Below are 15,779 nucleotides of genomic sequence, written 5' to 3' on the forward strand. Positions count from 1 at the left end.
AATGCAATAAGAATTTAAGAGCTTACTTGTTTGATGAAATTTAAATAGTATGAATTGCAGTTAAGAAAAAAGTGATTACACATGTAATAATTTAGAAGATAATACAATCAACGGAATTTATAAGACTCGACAGTAGCGGGTGGAAAGCACAAAAAAAAGTGTAGACTGATTCATGCAACAAACCCTCCTAACTTTGAAGTTTACAATAGGATAGGACTACAGCGGAGTTCTTAATACAAGAATTACAAACAAGGTTGGGGACAAAGATTCTCTAAGGCTAAAAGGACAACTATGATTTTGAATTATTACGAGGTACTCCGATTCCTTGCACTAATAAATATTTGGGATATAATAAAACACGAAAAGATGAATTTTACAATAAAGTAATGTGAACAAAAGGAACTACGCCAGACTGATTATCAAAATTTCACCGAAACGTCCACAAGAACGAAGGACTAGCACTGCATAGGCTTTCAAAAACGTATTCTTAAAAGGGGTGGCATCAGGGAGTTATATCCATCATACAGTTGCTCCAACAAATTCTTTTGCCTTGTTAATAGCAGGTACCATCTTCTGAGGTGGCTGCATTAGTAGAAGACCTCAAATTAGTTAGAAATCAAATTATTAAGGATCACAGGTATGGTATTGAAGGCAAGTTCAAGAGTATTTCTTCAACCCAATGGTAGGGGCATAAATAATTAAATATTGTCAGGGTACATTAGATTCATACCATGGTCAACTCCTCTTCATGCTTTGGAATGAAAGCAGTGTCAACCTTGCCATTTCTGAAATCCTGCAACATAATAAAGATAGTATTTAACTTGAGTTCTTGAGATCACCGGTAAATATGGTTAAAGGTTATTTGTTAACAGAAGTGCATAAAAGGTGCCCCACCTCTATGTCAAGGATGAGTTTATGATATTCAATTGTTGTAGGCACACCTGTAACCGAAAAAATAGTTATATAGTTAGATCACTGGAAGCGAAGGATTTAAGCAAACTCCCCCCTCTCTCTCTTTTCCTCTTCCAGGTTTTCTATTTTTGTTTCTTATAGAATAATCAGTAAAAAGATCAGATTATTTTACCTGTGATGATGGTGTCATCAAGTGCCCTTTTCATGCGTTCAATTGCTTTTTCTCTTGTTGGAGCCCACACAATCAACTACAAAATGATCACAAAATCAAGACTACATTAGGGTTTCAAATGAAACAAGCCGTAGATATGTAGTTGGGTTTATCCAAATCCTAATCACCACAGCACACGACAGGAACAATAATAACTTTATGTTCGAAGGGTTAGGGCTGGGCAACTTATTTAAAAAAAGACTATCAACTATTCAACTGCAAACTATACTAAACCATCTCCTTCCCACTTGAATATTAATTAAGTATTAACTACATCAAAATTCAAACCAGTCATTACTTAAACCTAAAGGGGAGCATCTAGGAGACAAACAACTTTAAAAAGAATTGAAATATAAATATAAAAGGAAAAGATTATGATCAATAAATGTATAATATCAATATAGATATTATTGAACAACTCAGATAATTCTATATGGACAGATTACGTGCAGTCCAGGTTCATATGGACCATGAAGACAAAAACTATGTAGTAAATAACTCAAATGAGTATGATAAAGAAACAACAGAAGAGAGATATGTTCCAATAATAATAATAATGATAATGCAGCGCGAAAGAGATCACACCTTTCCAAGAAGGGAGTCATAGCTTGGAGGAACTACATAATCAGGATAAACATGACTATCCATTCTGACAAATGGGCCTCCTGATGGTAAGTATGCTGTAATTCTACCTGTTGTTTGTAGGGAAAGTTCCTTAGTATTGATAAAGACCTAACAGAGGCACTAATTGATCACCGATGCAAGATTATGTTTCAAACTAATATCACAGATGGGGAAGCTGGTATTAGAATGTAAATGCATCTTCTGATACATGATGGTAAATCAAGATACCTGGCCCTGGTCTAAATCCCTTAAAAGCATCTTCTGCATTGATACGGCATTCAATAGAATGTCCTCTCAGAATAATATCCTCCTGTAGGAAAAGCTTGAATTTAAGATTTAAGAGCCTAATTCTAATAAACCAAAAGGTAAGATATCTCCTTCAGTACCTGTTTGTAACGAAGCTTCGCTCCCATAGCCACACGAATTTGCTCTTCAATCAAATCAACAGAAGATATCATTTCTGTCACCGGATGTTCAACCTGATCCCAACCAACCCACAATCAAGAAAAAAGAGACGAGAGACTAATCAAAAGTATTCAGCAGAACTCCTCATATAATAAGAGCATACTATATTAGAAATTAATTTCATATTAGACAAGTAGATTAGAAATCAGTTTCAACCTGGATACGAGTATTCATCTCCATGAAGTAAAAGGAGCCCCTTTCATCCAAGAGGAATTCAACTGTTCCAACACCTATGTAACCGATAGATGCAGCTGCTGCGACTGCTGCATCTCCCATTGCCTTCCGCAGCTCTGGGGTCAAAGCAGGAGATGGTGCTTCTTCCAACAGTTTCTGATTACGCCTCTGTAAGAGAAGTCATATTCAACCGATTTAATTACTTCAGGTAGAATGATTTGAAACGGGATTACAGGGGGAAGCTATGTAATCAAAATTTTTTCAATCTTTTAGTCTTGCAAAGAACTTGTCAAATAGAATTTACCGTGCCAAGTGATATAAGTTTCAGGATTTTTGTATTTATCAAATACGTATCTCTGCTATTTTTTATCCAGAAACACCAGTGGGTAAAATAGGATAAGAAACTCTAAAATAACTAATGGGATTGACAATTACTTGAATCACAGCACATAACATTATTCAAAGTTCAGTAAACTACACTCTTGTGAGTGGTAAACAAGAGAATGTTACTCTAGGCAGAAACACACATTTCATATGTATGATAATAGTTTATAGTTTATTATATAATTTTAAGGCCTTGGATTCACCTAGGTCAGGAATAACAACAGGTTTACTGAATACATTTTGTATTTTAAAATGTTAATATATTCTGACCTCTGATGAGTGTCATTAGAAACGAAAGATAAAAAATCATTTGACAATCTACACATAGATAAAGGAAGAAACAGAAAGAAATAAGAGAAGTTAGGTCATAAGACCTGGATGCTGCAATCACGTTCTCCAAAGTGAACAACATTACCATATTTATCTGCAAGAACCTGTAAAGCGATGAAGCATATGGATAGATGAATTAGTCAGGAACAAGATGAGTAAACTCTAAAGTGGATTCAGAAATTGAAAATTTGGAAAAATATGTAAAAAAATATTTCTTTTTATAAATGCAAACTAGTGTTCTAAGCTGCAAAGTAATTCAATTGCATTTAATAATCCCAGTTCCTACTTGAATGCCTGCCCAATCCACATTCTTCATAAATAAAATCCCTTTTCTCCTAATCCCAAGGATTAAATCAAACTGTAGACTCCAACAGGAAAAAGAGATAACATTACCTGGAACTCAATGTGCCTAGGATTTTGAATGTACTTCTCCAAATAAACTCCATCATTACCAAAGGCGGCAGCAGCCTCACTCTTAGCTTGCTGTAAAAAAGAAATGAATTTGATGCCAAATCATCAAAAAAGCATATAACTAAGATACTAAATCTAGAATTCTTGACAAGAAAAATAACATCATCTCCATAACTCCATTCCATCACAATACACTATTGGTCCCGCCCTAAAACCTACCTACTCTGCTTTCATGGCATAATAATTATTGGATAAGCTCCAGGAGATCTTGTTCTACTCATTGGCCCCAATCAACTCATAATTCATTATTTTGTTAGAAAATAATACACTAAAGGGTTTACCTAATATGTGCCCTAAGGACACATGATAAGCTTACCATTAGTGGAAGGTTTTAAATTTTTTCATTTAATAAATGCAAAACAAATGCATTGGAAACTTAAATTTTTTATATTTCTAATAAAAACTTTCTCAATTTGTAATCTTAACATGTTCCCTTAGGGCACAAGATAGATAAATCCTATACTAAAAAGGAAATAATATGCCAGGTGCACCCATTTCTTATCTCCTTCAGCTTCTTTTTTTTATCTGCCAATTTCTTATCTCGTTCAGCTTCTTTTCTCGTCCGAAATTCTGCACATAGGATTTATATTATGCCTTCTGTATTGAAGTTATATTTAAGTTGCAGGTTACGCCATCTAGCTTTTGCCTATAGATATCATGAAAGAAGAAAGATAGAAACTAAACCATGTCAATTTGAAGAGTACGGACAACATAACAGGAACTTGCATTCTGGTGGAAATACCTGTAACAACTTCACAAACTCTCCAGGTTCTTTAGCAAGTCGCATACCACGTCCACCGCCACCTGCTGTTGCCTAAAGAACACAATAAATGTCAGCAAAAGTGACAGAAATTGAGAAAGGAAAAAAAAATGGCAAAACATACTATCACAGTTCACAAAATACATCCAGTTGTTAAACTAATCTGCAGAAGAAATTTTGGCTTTCTTTTTTTCAATTCTTTAGTTATCATCACCTCACGTCCTTAAAATTCAAATTCAAATTATGTTAAGGATAGAGAAGTGGACAAGAAAAATAACCTATAAGGAATAATTTATGCCAACCACAACAGCTAGAATTCACTTCAAACAGGCACAAGACTACATATTACAGAACCAATACCTTGATCATAACAGGGAAACCAATCTCATTTGCTAGCCTGATAGCTTCTTCAGTGCTCTGTAACGATTTTTTTTTTCATTAGACTGATTCATATAACGTGAATTGACCTCCAGCTTCTGTATAAAGGTAATTGAAGCTATTTACACAGCTGAATGGAATACAATACCTGTAAAAGCCCATCACTTCCTGGAACAGTAGGAACCCCTGCATTCTTCATTGTGTCTCTGGCAGTTGATTTGTCACCCATAACCCGAATACTGTCAGGCTGAAATTTGAAGAGTTAATGCAAAAATTACAAACTCAATAAGAAATCTAAAGCTTCAAATCATGCCAGGCAATAATAGGCAATGAGCAAAGGGGGAATTCCTCAAACTGTACAGAATACTCACATTAGGTCCAATAAAATTGATTCCATGTTCTCTACACATTTCAACAAACACTGCATTCTCAGCAAGAAAACCATATCCGGGATGCAACATTGTGCATCTACGGCTAATAGCAGCAGACAGTACATTTGGGATCAATAAGTACCTGCTCAGGAAAAAAAAAAAACTTAACAAATCAAATTAAACAAACATATGTAAACAAGAGGCATACTTAATAATCACAAAAGGGAAAAGGCATTGGATTTATGATTGCATATGAAAATGTGAGTATGTGATTGTGTGAAACTTACGATTGGCTGCTTGGCGCTTCGCCAATGCAAACGGATTCATCAGCCAATTTGACATGAAGTGCATCCTTGTCTATGGTTGAGTACACAGCCACACAGGGTATTCCCAATTCATGAGCAGTGCGAATAACACGAACTGCGATTTCGCCTCTGTTAGCTACCAGGATCTTGTCACCCTGGCAGGTAGCATGGAGTGCCCCAGAACGTGTTTTATGTTTGTGATTGAGTTGACAAGTTCTGGACATTGTTTGGCTGGGAAAATTCACCTTAGTTGCACCTAAGAAACTGCATTGTGAATTCTTGATTCCTCTACTTGTTCCCGCATACAAGCCCTTTCATTTTCGTTTCCCATTCAAGATCAGATTCAGATTTAGAAGGACGCAAAACATGAAATTAAATCTAAGTAATCAAACAATGACAAATTTATTTCAAGTAATTGGAATTTAGAAGCATGGAGAAGTGGGTGCTTACTGGGATGGGAACAGAAGGCGAGCTAAGAGAGTTGCAGGCTGCCATTGTGGCCTCCATTTCCTGTAACCAACACAGAAACAAAGGCGAATGGATAAGCAAATGGTCGTCGATATTATATATTGTGATTATGGTTAATGCATTTACCTGTGAGAATGAGTATGTTAATGAAAATGCGAATATAAGGGTAGGGACAAAGGGTGGCTTTTTATGAGAAGAAGAACGGCGATGGAAACGATGTGGAGGAGGAGGGTAGCAGATAGAAAGCTCCGCCTAAATCTAATGCGTACAGTCGGAGAGATGGCTTAGTTGGTTTGGTTGGATGTTAGATGGCGAGAATCTGGAGTGAGTGAGGGTGCACCCTGCACCTGCACTTGCACTTGCACAACTGGGCCCATCACAGTTGGGCCAAACCTCCAATCTTAGAACTAGTTGCTAAAATGACAGGATCATTCCAATCGAGTAATATACTAATATCACAAACATCGTTATTTCTTTTTGGTTTCATCTTAGACCACCACTATTTGCTGGTCCGGTTGGATAGAATTTGAAAAAGAATGAGAACTAAATCTATTAAATTTTAATCAAGTTAGATATGAGATTTTTTGTTAGTAGACGGAACTAATTCAAATCGATTAATTCTGAATTGGATTGATTCGAATAATCGGGTACACAATTGAAAACATATAGAAAAATTGAAAAAAAATATTATGTAAATAATATGTAATAGTAAAAAAAATAAAGAGCATTAAATTATTAAAATTATAGTTAAATAAATATTATAATTTGAGTTAGAAAGGATAAAATTATTTGTATATATATGGGGTATGCTATGGTGATTGTTGAGTTTAGTAAATAATAATAATATTTTTGGTGATGACAAATACATTATATTTGGTTAAATTAAAAGTTTAAAAATTATTTGAAGTGTGTTTTATTGTGTAGGTCCATAATAAAAATTAATGTGTTAAATATATTGGACTAAATTTTAGACATTGAACAAAGCAACAAATTGCTGCTTCTCTTGGCCCAACAAAGACATTTAAGAAAGGCATATTGATGCTGATTTTTGGGTAAAATGACTTGTTGTTGAATTATGCCTAAAATGGAAATGGATTTTCTCAATTGTTTTAACAATTGAGGAAATAAAGTGTAAATTTTTACCATTAATTTTATAAGTGTGACAAAAAATAAATATGAAAAAAAGAATAATAAAAAGTTAGAAATTACATTTTATACTCTCAATTTTTTTTTAACAATTAAGATGATCCATTCTCTGTTCAACATTGCTAAACTTCACAAGCAAATAAGCAAGTTTAGAAGTGGTTCAAGCTAAAATGAAAAAGTATTTCACTTTTTGACTAAGCACCAAAGAGGAAAAGGAGAGAAAAGTAAAAGATTGGAGGCTAAGTCAAATCAATGGAGCCGAATTTCAATCCTTATGTAAAGGATGTAAAGGATGTTTAGAAAAAAAAAAGGCGAAATTGATTTACTATTCTTGTGCACACACAATATCTTGGTGAAATTACTTTGAAGAACAATCACAATTCGAGTAAGAAGAAGAAAATGGAGGTTGCTTTTTTTATTTAGATCCAAGGGTTAGAAATAAAACTTGGGATCAAAGTACAAAATTAAGGATGTAGATTTGACAAACATATTGAAAGTCTGACATTGCTATTGATGCTACCCATATCTTCTGTGGCTCTACGCCATTCTACTCTGATGTTTAATCCTGATTTTTCTACTTCAATTTCATGAGAGAAGACGAAGAGTTCAGTTGGTCCAATGCTCAAAAAGTTGACTCCTTTCACAAGCTCAAGCTTTGGAGGCATTATGATGTAGGCTAGATATCGCTTTAAAAACTCTACAAGTTTAAAACACGAATTTGTTGCGATTATAATTTTAAATCGGCAAATAACTCTGTCAAATTTAGAAAAATTGTCAGAAATTAAAATCAAATACCAAGAGTTTATTTTCGGATCGTTATCCAACAAAATTGTAGTTGGGTGTGTATCATTTGTTATGAGAAATTGGAGTTATGATAGCAATAAATGAAAAATTAAATGATAAGAAAGTAAAACAATTAACTAAACATCAAAGGAAATTAAACTAAAAACAATTAAGGCAAAGAAAAAAAATTCAAGTGCAAAAGGATCTTGACAAGGGTTAAGAGTCAAGGATTACTATTTTTGTCATTGACCACAAACATATTATGAAGAGCTAATTCCACTTAGTCAACCCTAAATATCGGGAGAAAGTCAAATAGGCACAATTGGTGCAAGAAATTGTGATCATCAACAATGACGCCAAAAACTTGGTAGCGCTCTCAAACGTGAATCACACTTTGTCACAACTTCGCACAACTAACCAGCAAGTGCATTGGGTCGTCCAAGTAATAAACCTTACGTGAGTAAGGGTCGATCCCACGGAGATTGTTGGTATGAAGCAAGTTGTGGTCATCTTGTAAATCTCAGTTAGGCGGATTCAAATGGTTATAAAGGTTTCGAAAATAATAATAAATAAAGCATAAAATAAAGATAGAGATACTTATGTAAATCATTGGTGGGAATTTTAGATAAGTGTATGGAGTTGCTTTGTCCCTGTTGAATCTCTACTTTCTTACTGCCTTCCTTCAATCCTTCATACTCCTTTCCATGGCAAGCTGTATATAGGGCATCACCGTTGTCAATGGCTACTTCCCATCCTCTCAGTGAAAATGGTCCAAATGCTCTTGTCACAGCACGACTAATCATCTGTCGGTTCTCGATCATGTCGGAATAGAATCCATTGATTGTTTTGCGTCTGTCACTACACCCAACAATCACGAGTTTGAAGCTCGTCACAGTCATTCAATCCCTGAATCCTACTTGGAATACCACAGACAAGGTTTAGACTTTCCGGATTCTCAAGAATGGCCGCCAATAATTCTAGCTTATACCACGAAGATTCTGGTTAAGGAATCCAAGAGATATTCACTCTAGCTTTCGCTTGTAGAACGGAAGTGGTTGTCAGGCACGCGTTCATAGGGACGGATGATGATGAGTGTCACGGATCATCACATCCATCAGGTTGAAGTACGAGTAATATCTTAGAATAGGAATAAGTTTGAATTGAATAAAAGATAGTAGTAATTGCATTAAAACTCGAGGTACAGCAGAGCTCCACACCTTAAACTATGGTGTGTAGAAACTCCACCGTTGAAAATACATAAATGATCAAGGTTCAGGCATGGCCGAATGGCCAGCCCCCAAAGTCTAAGAACTAAACGTCCAGAGATAAATCCTCCTGATCCCAAAATACAATAGTAAAAAGTCCTATTTATACTAGACTAGCTACTAGGGTTTACAGAAATAAGTCTAAGTGCAGAAATCCACTTCTGGGGCCCACTTTGGTGTGTGCTTGGGCTGAGTTTGAGCTTTACACGTGCAGAGGCTTCTCTTGGAGTTAAACGCCAAGTTGTAACGTGTTTCTGGCGTTTTACTCAAGAATGCAGCATGGAACTGGCGTTGAACGCTAGTTTGCGTCGTCTAATCTTGAATGAAGTATGGACTATTATATATTTCTGGAAAGCTCTGGATGCCTACTTTCCAACTTCTTGAGAGTGCGCCATTTAGAGTTTTGTAGCTCCTGAAAATCCATTTTGAGTGCAGGGAGGTCAGAATCTAACAGCATCAGCAGTCCTTTTTCAGCCTAAATCAGATTTTTGCTCAGGTCCCTCAATTTCAGCCAGAAAATATCTGAAATCACAGAAAAATACACAAACTCATAGTAAAGTCCAAAAATGTGAATTTTACATAAAAACTAATGAAAATATCCCTAAAAGTAGCTAGATCCTGCTAAAAACTACCTAAAATCAATGCCAAAAAGCGTATAAATTATCCGCTCATCACAACACCAAACTTAAATTGTTGCTTGTCCCCAAGCAACTGAAAATCAAATAGGATAAAAAGAAGAGAATATACTATAAATCCCAAATTATCAATGAATATTAGTTCTAATTAGATGAGCGGGACTTGTAGCTTTTTGCTTCTGAACAGTTTTGGCATCTCACTTTTTCCTTTGAAGTTCAGAATGATTGGCTTCTATAGGAACTCAGAGTTCAGATAGTGTTAATTGTTTCTCCTAATTAAGTATGTTGATTCTTGAACACAGCTACTTTTATGAGTCTTAGCCGTGGCCCTAAGCACTTTGCTTTCCAGTATTACCACCGGATACATAAATGCCACAGACACATGACTGGGTGAACCTTTTTAGATTGTGACTCAGCTTTGCTAGAGTCCCTAGTTAGAGGTGTCCAGAGCTCTTAAGCACACTCTTTTTACTTTGGATCACGACTTTAACCACTCAATCTCAAGCTTTTCACTTGGACCTGCATGCCACAAGCACATGGTTAGGGACAGCTTGATTTCGCCGCTTAGGCCTGGATTTTTTTCCTTGGGCCCTCCTTTCCATTGATGCTCAAAGCCTTAGATCCTTTTTACCCTTGCCTTTTAGTTTTAAGGGGTATTGGCTTTTTCTGCTTACTTTTTCTTTTTTTTTTCTTTCATATATTTTTTTCGCCACCCTTTTTTTTCGCAAGCTTTGTTCTTCACTGCTTTTTCTTGCTTCAAGAATCAATTTTATGATTTTTCAGATCATCAATAACATTTCTCTTGTTCATCATTCTTTCAAGAGCCAAAAATTTTAACATTCATAAACAACAAGATAAAAAATATGCACTGTTCAAGCATTCATTCAGAAAACAAAAAGTATTGTCACCACATCAATATAATTAAACTAATTTCAAGGATGAATTCAAAACTCATGCACTTCTTGTTCTTTTGTATTAGAAACATTTTTCATTTAAGAGAGGTGAATAATTCATGGAATTATTCATAGCTTTAAGACATGGACACTAGACACTAATGATCATGTAATAAAGACACAAACATAGACATACATGAAGTTCGTAAACCGAAAAAAAAAAGAGAAATAAGAACAAGGAATGAGTCCACCTTAGTGATGGTGGCGCCTTCTCCTTGAAGGACCAATGATGTCCTTGAGCTCTTCTATGTCTCTTCCTTGCCTTTGTTGCACCTCCCTCATTGCTCTTTGATCTTCTCTAATCTCATGGAGAATGATGGAGTGCTCTTGGTGCTCCACCCTTAATTGGTTCATATCATGACTCAATCCTTCTAGAGAAGTGTTGAGTTGTTCCCAATAGTTGTTTGGAGGAAAATGCATCCCTTGAGGCATCTCAGGGATTTTTTTGATGATGAGCTTCCTCATGCGTCTCTTGAGATCCATGGATGGCCTCTCTTGTTTGCTCCATCCTCTTCTTAGTGATGGGCTTGTCCTCTTCAATGAGGATGTCTCCTTCTATGACAACTCCAGCTGAATAGCATAGATGGCAAACAAGATGAGGAAAAGCTAGCCTTGTCATGGGGGAGGACTTTTCGGCTTCTTTGTAGAATTCAAGAGAGATGACTTCATAAACTTCTACTTCCTCTCCAATCATGATGCTATGGATCATGATGGCCCGATCCACAGTAACTTCGGATCGGTTGCTAGTGGGGATAATGGAGCGTTGGATGAACTCCAACCATCCTCTAGCCACAGGCTTAAGGTCCAGTCTTCTTAATTGAACCGGCTTGCCTTTTGAGTCTCTTTTCCATTGAGCTCCTTCAACACATATGTCCATAAGGACTTGGTCCAACCTTTGATCAAAGTTGACCCTTCTAGTGTAGGGGCGTGCATCTTCTTGCATCATAGGTAAGTTGAACGCCAACCTCACATTTTCCAGACTGAAATCTAAGCATTTTTCCCGAACCATTGTAAGATAATTTTTTGGATTCGGGTTCATACTTTGATCATGGTTCCTAGTGATCCATGCATTGGCATAGTACTCTTGAACCATTAGGATTCTGACTTGTTGAATGGGGTTGGTCAGAACTTTCCAACCTCTTCTTTGGATCTCATGTCGGATCTCCGGATACTCATTTTTCTTGAGCTTGAAAAGGACCTCAGAGATCACATTCTTCTTGGCCACAACTTCATAGAAGTGGTCTTGATGGACCTTTGAGATGAATCTCTCCATCTCTCATGACTCGGAGGTGGAAGCTTTTGTCTTCCCTTTCCCTTTTCTAAAGGTTTCTCTGGCCTTAGGTGCCATAAGTGGTTATGGAAAAATAAAAAAAGCTATGCTTTTACCACACCAAACTTAGAATATTGCTCGCCCTCGAGCAAAAGAAGAAATAATAGAAGAAGAAGAAGAAAATATAGAGGAGAGGGAGAGAGATGTGTATTCGGCCAAGGGGGAGAAGAGAGGGTTATGTTGTGTGGGAATGAAGAAGGATGGAGGGGTTTATATAGTGGAGGGAGAGGGTATTGGTTCGGCCATTTAGGGTGGGTTTGGGTGGGAAAGAGATTTTGAATTTTGAAGGTAGGTGGGGTTTATGGGGAAGGGTGGATGTGAGTGGTGAAGAGGTGATGGGGAGGAGAGATTGAGGTGATTGGTGAAAGGTTTTTAGGGAAGAGTGTTATTGGATTGTGTGAAGAAGAGAGAAGGTAAGTTGAGGTAGGTGGGGATCCTGTGGGGTTCACAGATCTTGAGATGATCCTGTGGAGTCCACAGATCCTGAGGTGTTCCTGTGGGATCCACAGATCCTGAGGTGTCAAGGATTTATCATCCCTGCACCAATTAGGCGTGTAAAATGCCCTCTGCATGCAATCCTGGCGTTTAACGCCAGATTGATGCTTGTTTCTAGCGTTAAACACCAGCTCTATGCTTGTTTTGGGCGTTCAACGCCAGTCTGCAGCATGTTTCTGGCGTTGAATGCCAGTTCCATGCTTGTTTCTGGTGTTTAACACCAGCTCTCCTCAGGGTGTAATCCTGGCGTTTGAACGCCAGACTGTTGCTTGTTTCTGGAGTTCAACGCCAGATTCATGCTCTGTTTTGGCGTTCAACGCCAGCTAGATGCTCCTTACTGGCGTTCAAACGCCAATAAGCTCTCTCTTCAGGGTGTGCTGTTTCTTCTACTATTTTTTGATTCTATTTTTAATTTTTGCATTTGTTTTGTGACTCTACATGATCATGAACGTAATAAAACATAAAAGAACAATAAAAATATAAATAAATAAAAATTGGGTTTCCTCCCATTAAATGCTTCTTTAATGTCAATAGCTTGACAGTGAGCTCTCATGGAGCTTCATAGGTGATTAGGTCAATGTTGTAGACTCCCAACACCAAACTTAGAGTTTGGATGTGGGGTTTCTCAACACTAAACTTAGAGTTTGGTACACCAAACTTAGAGTTTGGGTGTGGGGGCTCTGTTTGACTCTGTATTGAGAAAAGCTTTTCATGCTTCCTCTCTATGGTTGCAGAAGAAGATCCTTGAGCTTTAAACACCAGGTAGTCCCCATTCAATTGAAGGACTAGCTCTCCTCTGTCAACATCAATCACAGCTCCTGCTGTGGCTAGGAAGGGTCTTCCAAGGATGATGCATTCATCTTTCTCCTTCCTAGTGTCTAAGATTACGAAATCAGCAGGGATGTAAAGGCCTTTAACCTTCATTAACACGTCCTCTACCAATCCATAAGCTTGTCTTACTGACTTATCTGCCATCTATAATGAGAATGTGGTAGCCTGTACCTCAAAGATCCCCAGTTTCTCCATTACAGAGAGTGGCATAAGATTTATGCCTGACCCCAGGTCACATAGAGCCTTCTCAAAGGTCATGGTGCCCATGGTACAAGGTATTAAGAATTTACCAGGATCTTGTTTCTTCTGAGGTAAAGTTTGCTGAACCCATGTATCTAGTTCACTAATGAGCAAGGGAGGTGCATCTTCCCTTGTCTCATTACCAAACAACTTGGCATTCAGCTTCATGATAGCTCTAGATATTGAGCAACTTGCTCTCCAGTTACATTTTCATCCTCTTCAGAGGAAGAATAGTTCTCAGAGCTCATGAATGGCAGAAGGAGGTTTAATGGAATCTCTATGGTCTCTATATGAGCCTCAGATTCCTTTAGGTCCTCAATAGGGAACTCCTTCTTGTCTGGGAGATGTCCCATGAGGTCTTCCTCATTGGGATTCACGTCCTCCCCTTCCTCTCTAGGTTCGGCCATTTTGATTATGTCAATGGCCTTGCACTCTCTTTTTGGATTCTCTTCAGTATGGTTTGGGAGAGTACTAGGAGGAGTTTCAGTGATTTTCTTACTCAGTTGACCCATTTGTGCCTCCAAATTTCTGATGGATGACCTTGTTTCACTCATGAAACTTAAAGTGGCCTTAGACAGATCAGATACTATATTTGCTAAGCTAGAGGAGCTCTGCTCAGAATGCTCTGTCTGTTGCTGAGAAGATGATGGAAAATGCTTATTATTGCTGAGCATGTTTCTTCCACCATTATTAAAGCCTTGTTGGGGCTTTTGTTGATCCTTCCATGAGAAATTTGGATGATTTCTCCATGAGGAGTTATAGGTGTTTCCATAGGGTTCACCCATGTAATTCACCTCTGCCATTGCAGGGTTCTCAGGATCATAAGCTTCTTCTTCAAAAGATGCCTCTTTAGTACTGTTGGATGCATTTTGCCATCCATTCAGACTTTGAGAAATCATGTTGACTTGCTGAGTCAACATTTTGTTCTGAGCCAATATGGCATTCAGAGCATCAATCTCAAGAACCCCCTTCCTCTGAGGCGTCCCATTATTCATGGAATTCCTCTCAGAAGTGTACATGAATTGGTTATTTGCAACCATGTCAATAAGTTCTTGAGCTTCTACAGGCGTTTTCTTTAGGTGAATGGATCCACCTGCAGAATGGTCTAGTGACATCTTAGAGAACTCAGATAGACCATAATAGAATATATCCAAAATGGTCCACTCTGAAAGCATGTCAGAAGGACACCTTTTGGTCATCTGCTTGTATCTTTCCCAAGCTTCATAGAGGGATTCACCATCTTTCTGTTTGAAGGTCTGACATCCACTCTAAGCTTGCTCAGCTTTTGAGGAGGAAAGAACTTAGCCAAGAAGGCCGTGACCAGCTTATCCCAAGAGTCCAGGCTACTTTTAGGTTGTGAGTCCAACCATGTTCTAGCTCTGTCTCTTACAGCAAAAGGGAAAAGCATGAGCCTATAGACTTCAGGATCTACTCCATTAGTCTTAACAGTCTCACAGATCTGCAAGAACTCAGTTAAAAACTGGTAGGGATCTTCTGATGGAAGTCCATGGAACTTGCAGTTCTGTTGCAGTAGAGCAACTAGTTGAGGTTTCAGCTCAAAATTGTTTGCTCCAATGGTAGGGATTGAGATGCTTCTTCCATCAAATTTTGAAGTAGGTGTAGTATAATTACCAAGCATCCTCCTTGCATTATTATTTTCGGCTGCTATCTCCTCTTCCTTTTCAAAAATTTCTGTAAGGTTGTCTCTGGATTGTTGTAATTTAGCTTCTCTTAGTTTCCTCTTTAGAGTCCTTTCAGGTTCAGGATCTGCTTCAACAAGAATATTCTTGTCCTTGCTCCTGCTCATATGAAAAAGAAGGGAACAGAAAATAATAATAGGGATTCTCTTTACCACAGTAGAGAGAATCCTTTATGTTAGTAGAAGAAGAAAAGAATAAAAGAAGAAAAAGGTAAGGATCCAAACACAAGGGGGAAGAGTGAGTTCGAAATCTTGAGTAGAAGAGAGGTGTTAGTAGATAAATAAATAGATAGAAGAAGATGAGAGAGAGGTGTTTTCGAAAAGTATTTTTGAAAATAGGTTAGTGATTTTCGAAAATTAAGAGAAGAAATAAAATTAAAATTAAAATTTGAATTAGTTAATTAAGAAAATTTTGAAAAAGAGGGAGGTAATTTTCGAAAATTAGAGAGAAGAAAGTAGTTAGGTGGTTTTGAAAAAGATAAGAAACAAACAAAAAGTCAATTAGTTAGTTGAAAAAGATTTGAAAATTAATTTTGAAAAGATAAGAAG

At 37.2% G+C, this 15,779-nt stretch overlaps 1 protein-coding gene and 1 non-coding gene across 2 annotated transcripts; one reads left to right on the top strand and one right to left on the bottom strand.

The window, feature by feature from the left end:
• Positions 1-60: 60 nt before the first annotated feature.
• LOC112790756 (biotin carboxylase 2, chloroplastic) lies at positions 61-6,398 on the bottom strand. Its single transcript, XM_025833294.3, has 17 exons — positions 5,980-6,398; positions 5,836-5,895; positions 5,368-5,696; positions 5,081-5,222; positions 4,858-4,956; positions 4,692-4,748; positions 4,314-4,385; positions 3,494-3,583; positions 3,145-3,204; positions 2,369-2,554; positions 2,134-2,226; positions 1,976-2,057; positions 1,709-1,815; positions 1,085-1,160; positions 895-941; positions 731-793; positions 61-582 (listed from the first exon to the last, which is right to left on the bottom strand). Exons 2-17 carry the CDS (start codon positions 5,890-5,892, stop codon positions 520-522), a joined length of 1,623 nt encoding a protein of 540 aa, XP_025689079.1. The 5' UTR covers positions 5,893-5,895; positions 5,980-6,398; the 3' UTR covers positions 61-519.
• An 8,302-nt stretch (positions 6,399-14,700) lies between these two features.
• LOC112793979 (small nucleolar RNA R71) lies at positions 14,701-14,807 on the top strand. Its single transcript, XR_003198662.1, has one exon. It is a non-coding gene; the product is annotated as a small nucleolar RNA R71 (small nucleolar RNA).
• The last annotated feature ends 972 nt before the right edge of the window (positions 14,808-15,779 follow it).

The sequence above is a fragment of the Arachis hypogaea genome, chromosome 3, assembly GCF_003086295.3.
Source record: "Arachis hypogaea cultivar Tifrunner chromosome 3, arahy.Tifrunner.gnm2.J5K5, whole genome shotgun sequence".
Lineage (NCBI taxonomy): Eukaryota > Viridiplantae > Streptophyta > Magnoliopsida > Fabales > Fabaceae > Arachis > Arachis hypogaea.